This window comes from Pan paniscus, chromosome 7, assembly GCF_029289425.2.
Source record: "Pan paniscus chromosome 7, NHGRI_mPanPan1-v2.0_pri, whole genome shotgun sequence".
Taxonomy (NCBI): domain Eukaryota; kingdom Metazoa; phylum Chordata; class Mammalia; order Primates; family Hominidae; genus Pan; species Pan paniscus.
The window spans coordinates 158,279,084-158,297,655 of NC_073256.2; the positions used below are offsets into that span (position 1 = coordinate 158,279,084).

General features: G+C 37.5%; 1 protein-coding gene across 33 annotated transcripts in view; it reads right to left on the bottom strand.

Annotated features, from left to right (window-relative positions):
• PTK2 (protein tyrosine kinase 2) overlaps positions 1-18,572 on the bottom strand; it is a 345,218-nt gene that overhangs the window by 226,473 nt on the left and 100,173 nt on the right. For 32 of the 33 annotated variants that reach the window (XM_063606925.1, XM_055116999.2, XM_063606932.1 and 29 more), the window contains one exon: positions 7,993-8,219. In XM_063606925.1, the coding sequence (XP_063462995.1) occupies positions 7,993-8,219 (227 nt within the window). Of the gene's footprint in view, positions 1-7,992; positions 8,220-18,572 lie in introns of those variants that run through there. The other variant, XM_057303097.2, reaches the window with a different exon arrangement.

The window sequence follows — 18,572 nt, forward strand, 5'->3', positions numbered from 1 at the left end:
AATATACAACTTTTCTGATTAAATTCTCATAGTAGACATTCATGGTAAAAGAATTCTTTTCAAGGTTAAAATAAAAGCCAGTGTTCACATCATGCCTGTATCTTATCAGGAACATAACATTAAATGTGCAAGGTCATTTTACTACTGATGAATAAAGATTTCCTTGTTCTGAGGGAGAAAGGAAGGTGTAAATAAAAATACTGCTATGAACATCCTTCTAGCTGTCATCAAAGGTATTTATGACCACTCACAGAAATAGACAAAATTTCCTTTAACTGAAACATTTTGATAAGTACAACCAAACTTCCTGCCCATCAACAAAACTATATCAATTATACGTGATGCATAATGTTACAGAGTATCATTTATCTCACATTAATAATGAATAAAATTAATCTTATGATGATCAATTTAATGACCAAAAAAACTTCCACAGGTATTTTACTGTTGTTATGATGGTTTAATTTCCCTGATTACTCACTAGTGAGATGAGGCTATACTTTTGTTCATTTCTGAAAGTTTTTATTATTTTGCTTGGTTCCATTTAGCCACTTACCTTTTAGACAGTACTTTCAAACAAATGACCTTCACCACTGTTCAAAATAGGTCATGTGACTCTTTCCTCCATGTTCATTCTTTCATAAACTGTTCATTCATTTATTCATGAACATCTGAAGTGCCTACTACATGCATGATGCTAGTGACACAATAACGGTTAAGATGCAATCCTGACCCTCAGAAGTCTTAAGAGTCTCACAGGAGAAAGACATGACAATGAACATGTGCAAATGAGTATTAAGTGGTTTGTGGGGAGGAGGGGACAAAAAGGGATATTTTATATTTTTAGCTATAGTCTCACACTTAATTTTCAGATTTATTACTAGAAGAGATATCTGAAGCAACATACATTGTTGACACTGTTCGTCTCCTTACTGCTTCCTAAGAATTACCAAATATAATCATCATTACTGATTCTTCTATAGTATAGTGTTTCTTTTTCTCATTGTGTTTCTCTTTCAGATACTCTTCAGCTTTAGAAAACCAAGGGATTCCTACTACCATTCTTCTTGGAGGCTTTCATCACTGGGTTATCAAAAAGAAAGATCCAGAAATTCAAATCCTGTTCTCCAACACCTAGTACGTTTCCTCCTCTTGGTCCAGTCGTAAACTAGGAGTCCTTCTAAAAGTCTTCCAAGACAAAGAATGCACTTTTTTATCTTGGTGGTCCACAGTCACTGTTTTAGTTCCCTATTACCTCTGTAATAAATCACCACAAACTTGGGAGCTTAAAACACAACAAGTGCATTATCTTTTAGTTTTGTAGATCACAAGTATGAAATGGGTCTCACTGGCCTAAAATAAAGACGTCAGCAGGGATGTGCTGTTTTCTGGAGGCTCTTAGCTTGTCTTTTCCAGCTTCTACAGGGCACTGAACTCCTTGGCTCATGGTCGTCTTCTTCCATCAACGTTGCATCTGATCCTTCTTTCATATTCACCTCCCACTGACCACGGTAAGGAAAGGCCTGCTGCAGTGAAGGACTCATGATCTCCCCACCTTAAGGTCTGTAGCCTTCATCACGCCTACAAGTCCCTCTGGCCACGTAAGGGGACATCTGCACAGGTTCTGGGGATTAGGATGTAGGCATCTTTAGGAGCCAACATTCTACCTATGGGAAATCACTACCTCAATCACTATCTCTCAGGATTTTGAATTCAAAATTTTTTCTTCCTCGTGCTCTGTTAGCTTAGGTTCTCCTCTTTAACATGGCTTTTATGCTTTTTCTTAAAGCTTTCCTTTCTAGCTTTCTTCCTAGATGATACTTTCCATCCTGTAAAGGAAGAGTTTAATTTTCTAAGACCTCCATAGTCCTTTCTAGAATCAAAACTATTTCAATCCGTAACAATCAATGTTCAATTGATTGTTATTAATAATCAATTGTTTTTAAATGTTTTTAAACATACATTCACCTGCTCCTCTGTCAGAGAGAACAGCTTACACTTCTAACACACACAAAGTGTCCAGTGATGACACCTAACAATAAACACTGAAGACCGTTGGACTGCTCTGAAAAGTCCTCCAGGCACCTACCTATGGCCGAACTCAGGGAAAACTCCCTGAAGAATTCCCTTCCCCTACAGATACCAGTTGTTTATAGCATAGTTTGTTCTTGCAGAATCCTAAATCACTGTACATTTTCCCATTCCTATCAGAAGGATGATTTTAAATTGAACACAACGTTACTTCCCATTACTAGTCTTCCCACTACCAGCTTGGTAACAGTAATTAGTATCAATCCAACCCAACACACCTATATTTTAACAAACTACATGAACTGATTTTTTTCCATTTACTATTACAGATTCAGATTTACCAACCATTCCCTACTGACTCATGACTAGTACTGAAACCTGAGGATATGCTATTTATTTAGAAAAGTTCGATGTACCAGTCAGAAAAATGTTAAGGGGTTTTGAATGGGATAAGAATACTGTCCAAGAACTCAATGGTGGTGTAATCTTAAGCAGCATCATACAGTATTTGCCCAGTACTTGCCTGGTGTATGGGCATGAAATTATTTGTTCTAGTCCTTGTAATGTCTTTTTAAAAAATAAGCTAGGTACAAAGATTTGACAGAGATATCAGTAAAGTGGGGTATGGCTTTGAATAGGTATAATCTTTGGCTATCAAATCAATATCTTTGTGGTTATTTGTCAATTACGGCTTTCTACTTCTGTGGTCAATGTTCCTAACATATTTCTCTCAGAAATATTCCATTTCACCTTGGATGCCATATAGTCATTCAACAAAAGTACCTATACCTACTGAGCACTTGGCTGTTTGCCTGCTAGACACTGTTAAAGACGTTGGCAATAATACCATGAAGTACAAAGATCCCGGATGTCACAGAACTTAAGAAGTTGGGGAAGAAAACAGCTAATAAATGAGCAAACAAATCAAGTACAAGACAATGTCAATAATAATGATCTGAAGAAAATAGAATAGTGACAGAAAAACAGCAGTGGTGAGGCGCAAGGGAGCATTCTTAGACTGGCATGCCCTGGGAGGCAGAGTTAGTACGGGCAGGGTGAGAGCAAGCAAGGAGCCACATCCCGTAGGTCCTTGTAGGCCACAAAAGGAATCTGGCTTTTAGTCTGGGAGAAATGGGGAGCTCTTGGGGGGTTTTAAGCAAATCACTGATGCGGTGATTGGTATGTTAGAGAAACAGGAAGCAGAAAGAAAAAGTGAGTGACTAGGACAGAGGTGACAGGGCATGATGGGACAGGATGGGGGAGATGGGTGAGACTCTCAAAGGACGTGCATGCTGACTAAATGAAACCGGGTTCTGAGTGGAGGAGTGAAGTGCTCTGGCTTTCATCTCTCCAGGATCATTCTGGCTGCCGGGTTATCAACAGACTAAGGAGAGCAAGTAGGGAAACAAGATGTCAGTTAGGATACCATGCCATAATGTATGGAAGAGACATTTTAAGGCAGCTACTGAAGAAGAGCTCAAAGAAAGGGGTAGCAGTGGAGGCAATATGAAATGGGTAGGTTCTGGATATATTTTTGAAGATAATGTGGACAGGATTAGCTAATGTATTCAATATGGCTTGAGAGCAAAAGAGGAATAAAAGACGATTGCAAATGGATCTAAGTAACTAAAAGATGAGGTAACCCTTTGACTGGAGCACTGGATGGTTATTTTGTAGCAAGAAGTGTAAAGACAGAGAAGTGAGGTACAAATGCTGGGGAAAGGGAAGATATAGAAATGTGTGGACTTTTCCAAGTACTACAGGTTGAAGAAAGTGGACGAGGTATGAAATGGTTGTCTAGGAGAGAACAAGATGGGGGGATACAGCATGACAGCTGGGTAGCACTAAGGTTGCAAATCTAGAATGTAACCAATCACAGGATGGCGACAGGTGGAGAATAGGCAGAAAGTTGGATTAAATCATGGTGGTAGATTCAAGAGACTACGGGGTCATTAAGAGAGGTACAAGACAGCATACAAGGCAGCAAGTATGACAATGGACCACTGTCTCTTGCATCCTGCTACAGTTTTTTCTTATGGGCTCAACTTTTTTCCACGCTGCATTATATCATCTAACTGTTTTTTCAAAGAGAGCCCATGCTATTAGCTTTCTATGTCACTACTTCTCTGCAGATACCTTCATTTCACATTATCTTGATTAATAATTTATCTGATATAGACTTCTAAAGTACATGTTATTTTCCCTGAGCCCTTTGAAGATACTGTTCCAATGTCTTCTTGCATCCAGCATTGCTGATGAAAAGTGTGGTGTAAACGTCATTCTTTCTCCTAAGTAGGGGATTTCTCTGGTAGAATTTGGAATTTTATGTCATTATTTTTCTGAATTATCACTGCCATGTTTCTAGATGACTGGTCTTATTCAACATTGTACAGCCTGGGTTTCTCTTGGCTGTTCTAGATTGACCCCACACTTATCTCTAGAGCTGCCTGAAGCACGGTACTGACACTTGGCCAAAGCTATGGCCAAGATAAGTGATGTTTGTGATCATGGGACCCTGAGCTGTTTGGGGGGCAGAATATACCAGCTTGTCAGTGCGATTTTGTAATAATAACTGGACTGACAAGGTGTACCTGATTTTGGCAGTACCTGGGGAGGTCCACAGGTTGAGGCTGGCTATGTAGATGGAGAGTGCTTGTGTGACCCTCTCACAGATCCCCACCACTTCCTCATACTGAGGTGCTTCACACATAAGCCAGTAATGGTTTCACATCTACAGAAAAAGCATGTCCAAGGCCAAGAAGCCTGTACCCAAGATCTCCAGATCACTTCAATGAGTATCATTTTACTACTGTTGCTGTAATGGATTTTGCCTATAAACTGTGAAATCTTGCAAATCTTTTCAACAATCAAACATTAATTAACGTACAATTAGCACACATAATTGTAAAAGCACTAATACTTATTAACTGAAGCATGAGAAAGGCTCTATAATGAAATGTTACAAAAATCCAGATATTCTTGGTGAAAACAAATCTTTAAACTCCTCAGAAAGTTTTGTTTTTTCTGATCCAAGCAGTCTTTCTGAGAATTTGCTTTCTATAGAACACCACTGTCCAGCAGAAATATAATGCAAGCCACATAAGTAATTTTAAAATTTCTAGTAGTCACAGTAAAAAAATAAAATAAAAACAAACAGGTAAATTCAATTTCAGTAATATAGTTCAGTTAACCTACTATATCAAAAGTATTATCATTTAACATGTAATCATAACACATTGATATGAGATATTTTATTCTGTTTTCTTACTCTTTGAAATGTGGTATATATTTTTATACTATAGCACATGTCAATTCAGACTAGCCACATTCAAGTGCTCAACAACTGCACATGGCTACGATAATGGGCAACGTAGCTATAATGAGTTTAAGACTGAATCGAGTTATTCAGTACCTGAATAACAATAAGCCGTATCATTTCAGAAAATAGTTGTGTGGCATCCCCTTTGATGCTATTCAATGGTCAGTTTCTTTCTGACAAGTAATTATACTTGGATTCTTTACTAATCTAATCCTTAAATCTAAATCCTACAATCCCCACTTCCTGTTCTAAGGTCATCAGGCCTTCAAATGCTGTCATGTTTCTTCCATTTTTCTCTTTCCTGACAATACTCTGTATCCATAATGTTCCTTTGTCTGATACCTCTTATGTTGTTCAGTCCCTTTGTTCAGATGTACAAATCCACTCATTAATTTACAATTACGATATTGCATTTTCAAATGTTATAGCATTAAAGCATTCAATGGAAGTTGGTTATGAATAATATCCAATCTTCCATTACAGTGACTCAGTATCATGAGAACCTCATGCTATCCCAGGAAAGGGCTATTGTGAATTCAATGCCAATTGTGATTTTTCTGCCTCAATCTGAAAATCACTGACTGATAATTTGCCAATTACTGTGAAATAAAACACCTTGTTTGTGGCCACATAGATTTGATCAGACTGATCTTCACAAGTTTGCTAAATGAGTTCTGATAACTTATACATTTGTATCTGATGTAAATTTTTCTTCACAATATGAATGTATGACTAGGAAGTTTTTAACATTGGCTAAAGGCTAACATGCCTGCAGTGACACTGACTCTATGGTAGTAATCCCCTTACATGCAGAAAGTTTGATACTAAAACCATGGCACATCTGTTACAATCTTTCCTAGGTGAGTCTTCTGATGTAAGTCTTGAACATTTTTGCTAAATGTCTTGTCAAATTCATAATCTTTGAAAGGTTTCCCTCCTGTATGAATGCCCTAGAGTTCATTAGGGCTGATACAATGGTTTTATTGAAGAGTTTCCTCATTCACTGTATCTGAAATCTACAAAGACTAGAACATACACTAAAAGCCTTACATAAAGTTACATCTACAAGGTTTCTTTCCAGTATGAATTATCTGATAAACCTTATGGCAGGATGCTCATTGCAGGCCCTTCTACCAAATGACAGTGTTTTATAAAGTTAAAAGTAAAACACAGAAGTAGAAAAAAACAGAAAACGCAAAAAAGCTAACCAGCTTCATGAAGAGTTTGTAAAAAAGAGGCTATCATATTTTTAATAATTAATCCATTTGAATAGTTTGCTAATATTAAAATTTAGAGGTAACAAAAAATTATGTAAAATTTATATACAAGACTTTAGCCTTAAATCTTTTTTTTCTTTTTTTTTTTTTGAGACAGTCTCACTTTGTTGCCCAGGCTAGAGTGCAGTGGCACGATCTCAGCTCACTGCAACCTCTGCCTCCTGGGTTCAAGTGTTTCTCCTGTCTCAGCCTCCTGAGTAGCATGTGACACCACGCCTGGCTAATTTTGTATTTTTTGTAGAGATGGGGTTTCGCCATGTTGGCCAGGCTGGTCTCGAACTCCTGACCTCAAGTGACCCGCCCACCTTGGCCTCCCAAAGTGCTGGGATTACAGGCATGGACCACCATGCCCGACCTGTTAGCCTTAAATCTAAATTCTACCAATCCCTTTGCTTTGGTTAAAAATAATAAGGGCATGTAAGTTAGAGAGTAGCAAATTAATTAATTTACTTATTGTAAAAAAAAGAAAGAAAAGAAAAGAAAAAAGACGTATCTAAACTTCCTTGTCCCTGGAAACTTCTCCTTAAAGATGAATATAGACTAGGTGGAGAGGGTAAGAAAGAGAAGGTATTTAACACTTCATCAAAGCAAATACTGAACATTTAAATACTGAACTCAGCTTTCCGAAATCACAGTGCTACCTTTTCATTCCCCACTTTCAGAAAGATGTAGTTACCTTTGCCTAGCATGCTCTTCTCCCACAATTCTGTATCACTATCTTTCCTCACCTTCCCAGACCCAAAGGAAATCCTTTCCAGTACTAACTTCTACGTTTAAAAGGTATTATTCCTCCAAGCTTCCATAACAACCTCCCGTGAAGCACTTCTACACTGTACTATAATCACATTCATGATGTCTCTCCCTCTACAGGCTCTAAGCTGTAAGATCAAGGACTTCACAGGGACCTTTTACATCTTCAGAACCTAGCACAGTGCCTGACACACAGCATATGTTCAAGAGTTTTAAAGGAAATTATCCTATCTGAAGTCATGCAAATACCTTCAAAATTACACTTTCTAGAAAAGTAGTTTATTTCATGACTGTTAGAGGCTATTTTAGTTGCATTGTTGCCTAGTACTCACCCAAGAGTTAAAAAAAAAAAAACCTAGAAGGGAAAAATAAGTCAATGGTATTTTATGACTAAAATATGATTCGGTCATTATTTTTCTAAGAAACTTTACAACAATTAGAAAGCTGGTCAGTCACATATTAACTAATAAATCTTATAATTAAAAATAGCATTTCTGTAATATGAAAAGTCCCTGATAAGTTAAATAAAAATTATTACACTATCTTTTTTCATACATGCCATTACATTTTAACCTAAATAAACATTAAAGATGTCTCATGGAAAAACGTACTTACCCTGACATCAGTAGCATCTCCATGCCTGATAATACTGGCCCAGGTGGTTGGCTCACTATTGCTTTCAAAATAATGAAAGACCTTTAATACTCGCTCCATTGCACCAGGAGAACGTTCCATACCAGTACCCAGGTGAGTCTTAGTACTCGAATTTGGCGTGTGATTCAAGTTGGGGTCAAGGTAAGCAGCTGCCATTATTTTGCTAGATGCTAGGTATCTGTCATATTCTGTTAAAAGAACAAAATAATTTTTTGTGTATAATACTTGAAATCTACCAATTACAATGTGATATGTTGTTTGTATCAAATGTCCTATACTCTCTCTTGATATGTTATATGCGGAAGGAGCCTGAGGAGAATAGAGACCTAATCCACTAAAATAATAGCTGTCTCTCCACATACCCAGAGTAGGACCTGATTTACAGAATAAATATTTGTTAAAAAAAAATTATTAAAAGGCCAGGACTCCAATTTCAGCTGTGTCAAAAAGTATCTACAAACAATGTAATACCCCCACCCCCACCCCTTTTTTTATCATAGCCTTTAAATTTGTTGGAAAATCTCATAGCAAAGCCAAATTTGTTAATTTGCTCCCTGCTTTTGAAAACTTTTACCTAAGAGAAAAGTTCTTTCTTCATATAATACAAATTCAATGAGTAGTCATTATATATACCAGGCATTGGTGATTAAAAACACTATAATTAAAATAAGGTCCCTGGCTTAACCAACTCATTGTTAACAGGAGAATCAGACAGACAGCAACTGAAAACAAAACGAAAAAAGCATGCACAATTAAATTTTTTAAGTGCGATAAAGGACTTCTATTTGAGTTTGAAGAAATAGCCTGCACAAGCCTAAACACCCATCGAGAAACATGAAAATCCAGATTAAAAATTTTTTTAACTCAAACAATGTTTGAAGGGCTCAAGACAAAGATATTCTGAGGCAACCAAGACAATGAGTGACACAGATGAAGACAGGAAATGATACTTAACAGCTGGCTGCTTTTTCCCACAGGGCATTTGCCAATTCTGAGCCCTTCAGAGCTTGAAGAGACAAGAAAAGGCTACGAATGGGAGAGAAACCAGCAGAGCTTTCGGCAGCAAGAGATCAAATCTTGGATTCTGGTGAGAAGGAAGGGTGGAGACTGTGTCAAACACTCTGCAGGTTGTCTCCTGAAGACAGTTACGGAATCCTGAACCCGAGCTGAGAAGGAGCCTCTCAAAACAGTGAAAGGGTTTAGGAAACAGGAATAAGACTTCAGGAATAAACCAGAATAGTGTTAGGACATCCCCAGGCTTGCAGTGAGAACAGCTGGGTGCAGAAGCAAAGGGAGCTTTGTAAACCTGGAGTACAATTCCTGCTCAGATCCATCGTGGCAGGCCAGGTATGGCTGCTCATGCCTGTAATGCCAGCACTTTGGAAGGCTGAGGCGGGAAGACTGCTTGAGTCCAGGAGTTTGAGACCAGTCTGGGCAACATGACAAGACCTTGTCTCTACTAAAAAACACAAAAATTAGCTTGGGCGTGGTAGCATGTTCCTGTAGTCCCAGCTACTCAGGAGGCTAAGGTGGGAGGATAGCTTGAGCCCAGGAGGTTGAGGCTACAGTGAGCTGTGACTGCATTGCTGCACTTCAGCCTGGACCACAGAGTGAGACTGTCTCAAAACAAACAAACGAACAAACACACACACACACACAAAACCACAGATCCAGCCAGGCATAGATGCTCATGCCTATAATCCCAACACTTTGGGAGGCTGAGGCAGGCAGACTGCTTGAGCCCAAAGGTTCAAGACCAGCCTAGCCAACTTGGCGAAACCCCATCTCTACAAAAAAAAAAAATACAATAAAGGGCCAGGAGTCGTGGTGCATGCCTGTGGTCCCAGCTACTTGGGAGGCTGAGGGGGGAGGATCACTTGAGCCCAAGAGGGGAAGGCTACAGTGAGCCGAGATCGTGCCACTGCTCTCCAGCCAGGGCGACAGAGCCAGACCCTGTCAACTCCCCACTATCTGTCCAGCAAAGAAAAGAGCCAACCCTCTGTTGGTATCAAACAAAGCATAAATAATACCTTTTTCATCCAAATCATTCTCCAATTAGTTAAAAAAAATGGTATAACAGCACAGTAAAAGGAAAAAAATTATAAACCAAGTCAAAAGATGCCAAAAACACAAAAGAAAAACACATGTACCATGTATCACAGTAAAAAGCTAATACCCTATATATATACAGAAATTCTTTTAAAATGAGGGGGGAAATGATAGAAAAGAATGCAAGAGACAATCCAGTTGAAAAGATATACCAAGTGTAGGCAAGGATGTGAAGAAACTGAAACCTTCCTACATTGCTGGAAGAGTATAAAATGGTGCAACTACTATGAAAATAGTTTGGCAGTTCCTCAAAAGGTTAAACATGGAGTTACCACATGAACCAACCATTCCATTTCTAGGTAGACATATGCCCAAAAGAACTGAAAATGTATGTCCAAATAAAAACTCATGGCTGGACATAGTGGCTCATGCCTGTAATCCCAGCACTTTGGGAGACTGAGGCAGGAGGACTGCTTGAGGTCAGGAGTTCAAGACCAGCCTGGGCAACATGGCGAAACTCCATCTCTATAAAAATTAATTGGGCATGGTGGCATGTGCCTGTACTCCCAGCTACTTGGGAGGCCGAGGATTGCTTGAGTCCAGGAGGTCGAGGCTGCAGTGAGCTGTGATCATGCCATTGTACTCCAGCTTGGGCGACAGAAAGAGACCCTGACATAAAACAAAATGAAACACCCTCACATGTGAATGGTCACAGCAGCATTATCCACAATATCGAAAAGTGGTAATAACCCAAATATCCACATCCATCAATGGATAAACAGATTAACAAAATGTGGTATGCCCAACAATGAAATATTGTTCAGCATAAAAAGAAACAAAGCACTGATACATGCCGCAACATGGAGGAACCTTGAGAACATTATACTACAAGGAAACCAGACGTGAAAGACCACAAATTGTGATTCCACTTATATGAAGGAATATGCAAATCTATACAGAAGAAAGTAGATTACTGGCTGCCAGTGGCTGAGGGTAGGGCAGAGTTGGGAAGGACTGCTAATAGATAAGGAGTTTCTTTTGGGGATGAGAGAAATGGTCTGAATTTAGATCATGGTGATGGTTGAATATACTAAAAAACACTCAATTGCACACTTTGAAGTTGTTAAAATGGTGAATTTTATGTTATGGGAATTTTACCTCTGTGAAAATATAAATATATAAACAACTGTCAAATAATTTTTTTAAAAAGGTCATAGCAGTACCCTGTCTTTTGGTAAGGATGTGGGGACACAGAACTCTCATACACTGCTGATGGGAATGTGAATTTTCTATAGTATGTATAAAGGGGAATTTGACAATAACAAAACTACATGTGCCTTCTGATCCAGCAATTCCACTTCTAGGAATTTATGCCAAAGATATACTGTTATCAACTAAATGTTTGTGTGCTCCCAAAATTCGTAAGTTGATACCATACTCCCCCCAATGTGATGCTATTACAAGGTAGGGTCTTTTGGAGGTAATCTGAACTAGATGAGGTCATAATGGTGAGGCCCTCATGAATGGGATTAGTGCCCTTGTGAAAGTCCAAGAGCATGCTTCCTCTCTCTGCTCTCCAGAGATATGTCTGAGGATCTAAGTCCACAGTCTGAAACCTGGAAAAAAAGGGCCCTCACCAGAACTCCACCATGCTGTCACTCTGATCTAGGACTTCCAGCCTCTAGACCAGTGAGAAATAAGTTTCTGTTGTTTATAAGCCACCCAGTTTATGTATTTTGTTACAATCGTCCCAAGTGAAGAGATATACTTAACAACAACATGAAAATACATATGCATAAGGTTATTCACTGCAGCCTTACAAAGTATTAGGAAACACCTAAATGCCCATTCATGGGAGACTAATAGAGTAAACTATGGTACATTCCTATAATGGAGTACTATGAATCTGCTGGGGGAAAAACAAAAGGAAAGAAGAAGAGCCCTGCAATTGACTAAGTATGAATTCCAGGATTTATTAAGTTAAAAACCCAAAGTGCAAATCACGGCCACAGTATACCTTTTGAATAAAAGGGGGAAAATAGGAAAATATAAATGTATCTGCTCATATGTGCAAAATAACCCCACAAAGTAGAAATGGGAGTCCATTGAGATTGGTTACACATGGGAGAGGTGTGACCAAGATGGAAAGTACAGGAATGGAGGATGTGGTGTGGGGTGGCACTTCTGAGTATACATGAATACACCCTTATAACTTTTGGTACGCTATAGAAGATCTGAAGAGCACGATTAACAAATCTGATCTAATTGACATAGAAATTGACACTATACCTAATAGGATAATACATAATCTTTGCAAGCACACAAGAAATATTTTCTGAAGTTGCCCATACACTGAGTGAAAGAGAAAGATTCAATAAATATCAAGGGAATAAAATTATTCAGAGTATATTCTGTGTCTAGCATTAGGCTAGACAACAATTACAAAATAACTAGAAAATGTTCCATTGTCAGGAAATTAAGCAATGTATTTCAAGTAACCCTTTAAGTCAAAAAGAAACTCAAAGTATTTTGAATTAAATGGTACAGTGAAAAGAAATATCAAAACTGTGAATGTAGACAGAGCTATACTTAGAGTAAAATCTATACATTTGGCAGGGCGCAGTGAATCACGCCTGTAATCCCAGCACTTTTGGAGGCTGAGATGGGAGGACAGCTTGAGGCCAGGAGTTCAAGACCTGCCTGGGCTTGTGAGACCCCTACAAAATAATTTAAAAATCAGCTGGGCATGGTGGTATGTGCCTGTAGTCCCAGCTCCTTGGGAGGCTGAGGCAGGAGGACTGCTTAAGCCCCAGAGCTCAAGGCTGCAGCAAGTTATGACTGCACCACTGCACTCCAGCCTGAGCAACAGAGCACAACCCTGTCTCCTTTAAAAAAAAAAAAAAAAATTACGTATTTAAATTCATGTATTAGAAGCGAAGGTTGAGTATCTCTAAGAATACACATCTGTGAAGGGGGGATGGTTAATGCACAGAAAAATAGAATGCGTAAGAGCTAGTATTTGGTAGCACAACTAGGGATTATGGTCAATAAAAATGTACATTTAAAAATAACTAAGAGTATAATTAGAATGTTTGTAACACCAAAAAAATGATAAATGCTTGAGGTGATGGATACCCCATTTAGCCTGATGTGATTATTATGCACTGTATGCCTATATCAAAACATCTCATGTACCCCATAAATATATATATACCTACTATGTACCAATAAAAATTTAATTAAAAAAGAATGCATATTTAAAAGGACAACTTAAAAGCAGAACAAAATTAAGTGACTCTTTTAAAAAACAAAATTGATACACCTCTCTAAGACTAATCAAAGATAAAATGAGTCAAGAAAAATTAGCAACATCAAGAATGAAGAAGAGAAGATAATAAGAGGTAAGAGATAATGAGTAATACAAGAAGGGATTATTAATAACTATGCCAATGAATTTGAAAATTTAGATAAGCACAATTCCTTGCAAAACACAACACAGCAAAATGAAACAATGTAAAATGAAACTAGACGGTTCTATTTAAAATAGTCCATCTAAAATTCTCCCCACAAAGGAACATTTTAATTCTTTCAACAAATTAAGAAATATTAATCTTACACAAATTCTTCCAGAAAACAGATACAGATCATTTCCCAACTTGTTTTATGACACCTGCAGAACAGTGATATCAAAACCTGACAGAACAGGATGAGAAACGATAAAAGTCTACCTTTCTTATAAACACAGATGCAAAAATCTTAACAAGTATAATCCAGCAATATTTTAAAGGAATAATGTATCATGACCAAAAGTTTATTCTAGGAATAGAAGAAAGGTATTCATTCAAAAAGCAATCAGTGTAATTCACCACATTTTCAGAAAGAAGAGCCAGTTACCTCAATACATGCAGAAAACACATATGATAAAATTTACCAACCATTCATGATAAAAACTCACAGCAAACTAGAAATAGGATGAGATTTCATATATCTGACAAACAGTATCTACATGAAATGTAAATACTAGTGGGAAAAAAACTTCCCCTCCCCAAACTGGAAATAAGGCATGGATGCCCACCATTACCACTTGCGTACAGCATTGTTCTGGAAGTCACTGCCAAGTACCATAGCCACTCCCCCTTTCCCCCCAAAAAATGGGGGGGGGGTAAAACATAAACATTGGGAAAGAACAAACAAAACTATCATTATTCATAAACTATGTAAGTAAAACTATAATTATGCATAGATTATGAAGAAAATCTAAAAGAATCTACAAATAAACTGCTGGAATAAATAAATAAATGTAACAAGACTGCTGGATAGTAAAACAACAACTATACTTCTGATTATTTTAGCTAACTCTTTTGAAGCCCAAATTAGAAGATAAAGACAACTAAATTCATAGTATCAACTGCTTCCTGGAAGAAAAGATTACACCTCACAAGTCATCAGAAGAAAAGATATGCTAGCAATGAAAAAACACTACTTGGAATAAATACGGAGTATGTCGGGGGAGAAGCTAAACCAAAAATACCACACAATCCAAATATACCTCTGTGGCCCAAAAATCAATGGTGAGATTCTCCATAAACAGGCCTTCATAAATAGGTCTTCAAAAAATAGGCCAAAACATTTTTTAAAAGATAAACTTTTGTTACAATGTTACCAGAATGAAGCAGTTTTCCATTATAGAATGTGATTTTGCTCCTATCCTTTCAGAACTTACCAAAAGAAAAAAAAAAGGAATGTTATTTTGTTTTACACTTTAATGTTTTATCTGCTTGTCAAAATCTGATCTGTGCTATAAATTCTCAAATACGCAATATATTTGCCATCAGGCCTTCTTCAGCTCTCTCCGGGAAGGTCTGTGTCTGATGCTGTTAACCTCCCAAGTACCCTGTTGGTGGCATTCACATGTCTTCATGTTTTTGTTGGTCTTGAGGGTTCTGAGATCCCGGCATCTGGGTCACCTCTTTGGGCACTCATCACGGTTTGGTCAGTTCAAAAAATGGCCTCAACTATAGAATGACAAGTCCCAAGAGTTGCTTTCTGCTACAATGACTATTCTGTTTCTACCAATTAACAGACTTCCCTGTGTTGTTTGTGTGGTTCTGTATTTGTTTCTGATCCATGGCTAAAGTTGAACAGCTGGGGCTGCCAATTCTTTGTGTGTCTCTAAATGAAAAAAGTCTTCTACCCCCTCACCATGGAAAGGTAATCTTTTAACAGGGCTTTGTTATTGTAGCCCTTCTGTTTCTGCGGCCAATTACATTTTTAAAAACTTTTCAAGATTAATTATTCTCAGAGATCTGCCACTTTTGCGCACTACATAATATCTTTTTCAATAAATTATCAAGGCAGAAATGAAAACATTTTAAAACCAAAAACTGTTTTTACGTGGCTTAGGCCAGTACTTTTCAAATCATCTGTGATGAAGAACCAGTTTAAATTTCCAACTTATCACAGACCAATACTTTTGTAAAATACAATGAAAAGGAATTTCTAGAAAAAAAGTTTTTTTAAAAAAAGACATACCTAAGCCAAGCACAAAATTTCCATCATTAGAATCAATCGACATAAAATTACTATCAAATTGCTGTAAGGTGTCTAGATGCTTACACCAAATTTCCTTATCTTGTCCTAGGCTGTTAAACAGTTCCAGCACCAACATTAGTCTGCACCAACATTAGCCTGCTGACTACACTTTACTGAGTCCTGGCTCAGCCAGGCTGCCCAGTTTAAATCACTGTAGGCAAGAGACCAAATGAGGACTGGAATGGGAGAGAAGATGGAATGTCAATAATTGCTGCTCAGCTGTCTACAACTTTAGGTCTCCCTTTAATTAACATAGGAAACATATCAAGGGTTCTCAGTGCCTAACTGTTTCTTCTCCTCTTGAAGAAATAGGGCAGTTCCAAGTCCAGATGTGAAGAAAAAAGTGTTACTAACCTCTGGAGTTAAGCTCCAAGGCTCAACCCACAACCTGATGTAAATGCTACATAATGCAGCACATACAAAAAAGGGGAAAAAATGCAACGAACATAATAAACACCCTACTCTTTACTCCAGAATTCCCTCATTTATAATTACTGTACATGTTAAGATCCCACCAAGAGAACTACCTCATTATGCTTAAAGTACACTGACCCTTTAATAAAACTTGAGACGTTTGCTGAAGCTGTAAAGGGGAGGGAGAGTGGTGAGGGAGGGTGTTGAAAGAAGAGTAGCTCACTGTTAGAACATGAGAGAATAAGCAAAGGAATGCAAATTGAGACAGCTAAATCAAAAGAAATTATGACCTAACTTGAAGAGCTTTAAGAATCTGGGTAATATTTCTAGTTAAAGTGACTCCTTAAACTAAACTGGTATAAAAGTTATCTTCTCCATCATTTTGGTATTTTCTATAACGCTTGAGTTTATTTTCCCATAAAAAGTCTAACCTAAATTTCCTGATTTTACTAGACAAAGCAGCTAACATGAAATTACTTAATGTTTAATATGCCCTTTTTCCAATGTAACTTTGATACACTTTCTGTTAATAAGTGGAATCTGTATTCCCTCCCCTTGAATGTGGGTGGGCTTCTGACTCTGGCTAAGGGACTTTCTAGGCTAGGAAATAAAAGGCAATTACCAAAAGAAAAATAAACCAAAAAGAGTTGACCAAGATTCCCTCGGTTTTCTTGGAACTCAGCCACTATACTGATTACTACAGAAATACAAAGACTCTTACAGAGACTATTGTGAACAACATTTGCTAACAAATTTGAAAAGCTGGAATAAATTGATAAATTCTTGGACACATACAACCTATCAAGATTGAATCATGAAGAAACAAGAAAACCTCAATAAGCCAATTGATGAATTTTACAAAAAACATTTTAAGAAGTAATACCAATTCTACTGCAAACTCTTCTACTCAAAAATATTGAAGAGGGGAGAATATTTCCAAAATCATTTTACAAGGGCAGTATTACCTTTACAACAAAATCAGACAACAATGCAACAAAAAAAGAAAACTACAGGCCAATATCATTGAGGAACGTAAACACAAATATCCTCAACAAAATACTAGCAAACTGAATTAAACAACACATTCAAAAGATCAATTACCATGATTAAGTAGGATTCATCCCAGAGATGCAAGGAGAGTTCAACATATGCAAATCAATAAATGTGATATATCACATTAACAGAACAAAGAAGAAAAAACCATATGGTCTCATCTCAATAGATGAAGAAAAAGCATTTGATAAAATTCAACATCTCTTCATGATAAAAATTCCCAAAAAATAGGGTATAGAAGGAACATATCTCAAAATAATAAAAGGCCATATATGACAAATCCACAAACTAACATCGAGCTGAGGGAAAATGTGAAGGCCTTTCCTCTGCGATCTGAAACAATACAAGGATGCCCACTCTCACCACTTTTATTCAACATAGTACTGAAAGTCCTGGTCAGAGCAATTAGACAAGAGAAATAAAAGGCACCCGAATCGACAAGGAAGATGTCAAATTAGTTTCGCTGACAGATGACATGATCTTATAACCCAAAGACTTCACCAAAAAGCTTTAAGAACTGATAAATTCAGTAAAGTAGCAGGATGCAAAATCAACATATGAAAAGAAGTAGCATTTATATACACCAACAATGAACAATGTATAAAATAAATCAAGAAAGCAATCACATTTACAACAGCTACAAAAAATATCAAATACCTAGGAGTCAATTTAACCAAAGAAGTAAATGATCAATATAAGGAAAACTATAAAACATTGGTGAAAGAAATTGAAGAGGGGCTGGGTGTGGTGGCTCATGCCTGTAATCCCAGCACTTTGGGAGGTCAAGGCAGGCGTATCACTAGAGGCCAGGAGTTCATGACCAGCCTCACCAACATGGCGAAACCCCATCTCTACTAAAATCACAAAAATTTGCCAGGCATGGTATCACATGCCTGTAATCCCAGCTACTCGAGAAGCTGAGCCATCAGAACAGCTTGAACCCGGGAGGTGGGGGATGCAGTGAGCCGAGATCGTGCCACTGCATTCCAGCCTGGTGACAAAGTGAGACTGTCTCAAAAAGAGAAAAAAAAAAGGAAGAAATTGAAGAGGACACACATACACAAGTTGAAAAATATTTCATGTTAATGGATTGGAAGAATTAATATTGTTAAAATGACAACAATACCCAAAGCAATTTACAGATTCAATGGAATCCCTATCAAAATACCAATGACATTCTTCACAGAAATAGGAAAAAAAAAAATCCTAAAATTTATATGGAACCACAAAAGACCCTGAATAGCCAAAGCAATCCTGAGCAAAAAGAACAAAGCTGGAGACATTACACTACCTGACTTCAAAAATTACAATAAGCTATAGTAACCAAATCAGCACGGTACAGGCATAAAAACACACAGGGCAATGAAACAGAATGGAGGTCTCAAATATAAATCCATACATTTACAACCAATTCATTTTTGACAAAGCCTCCA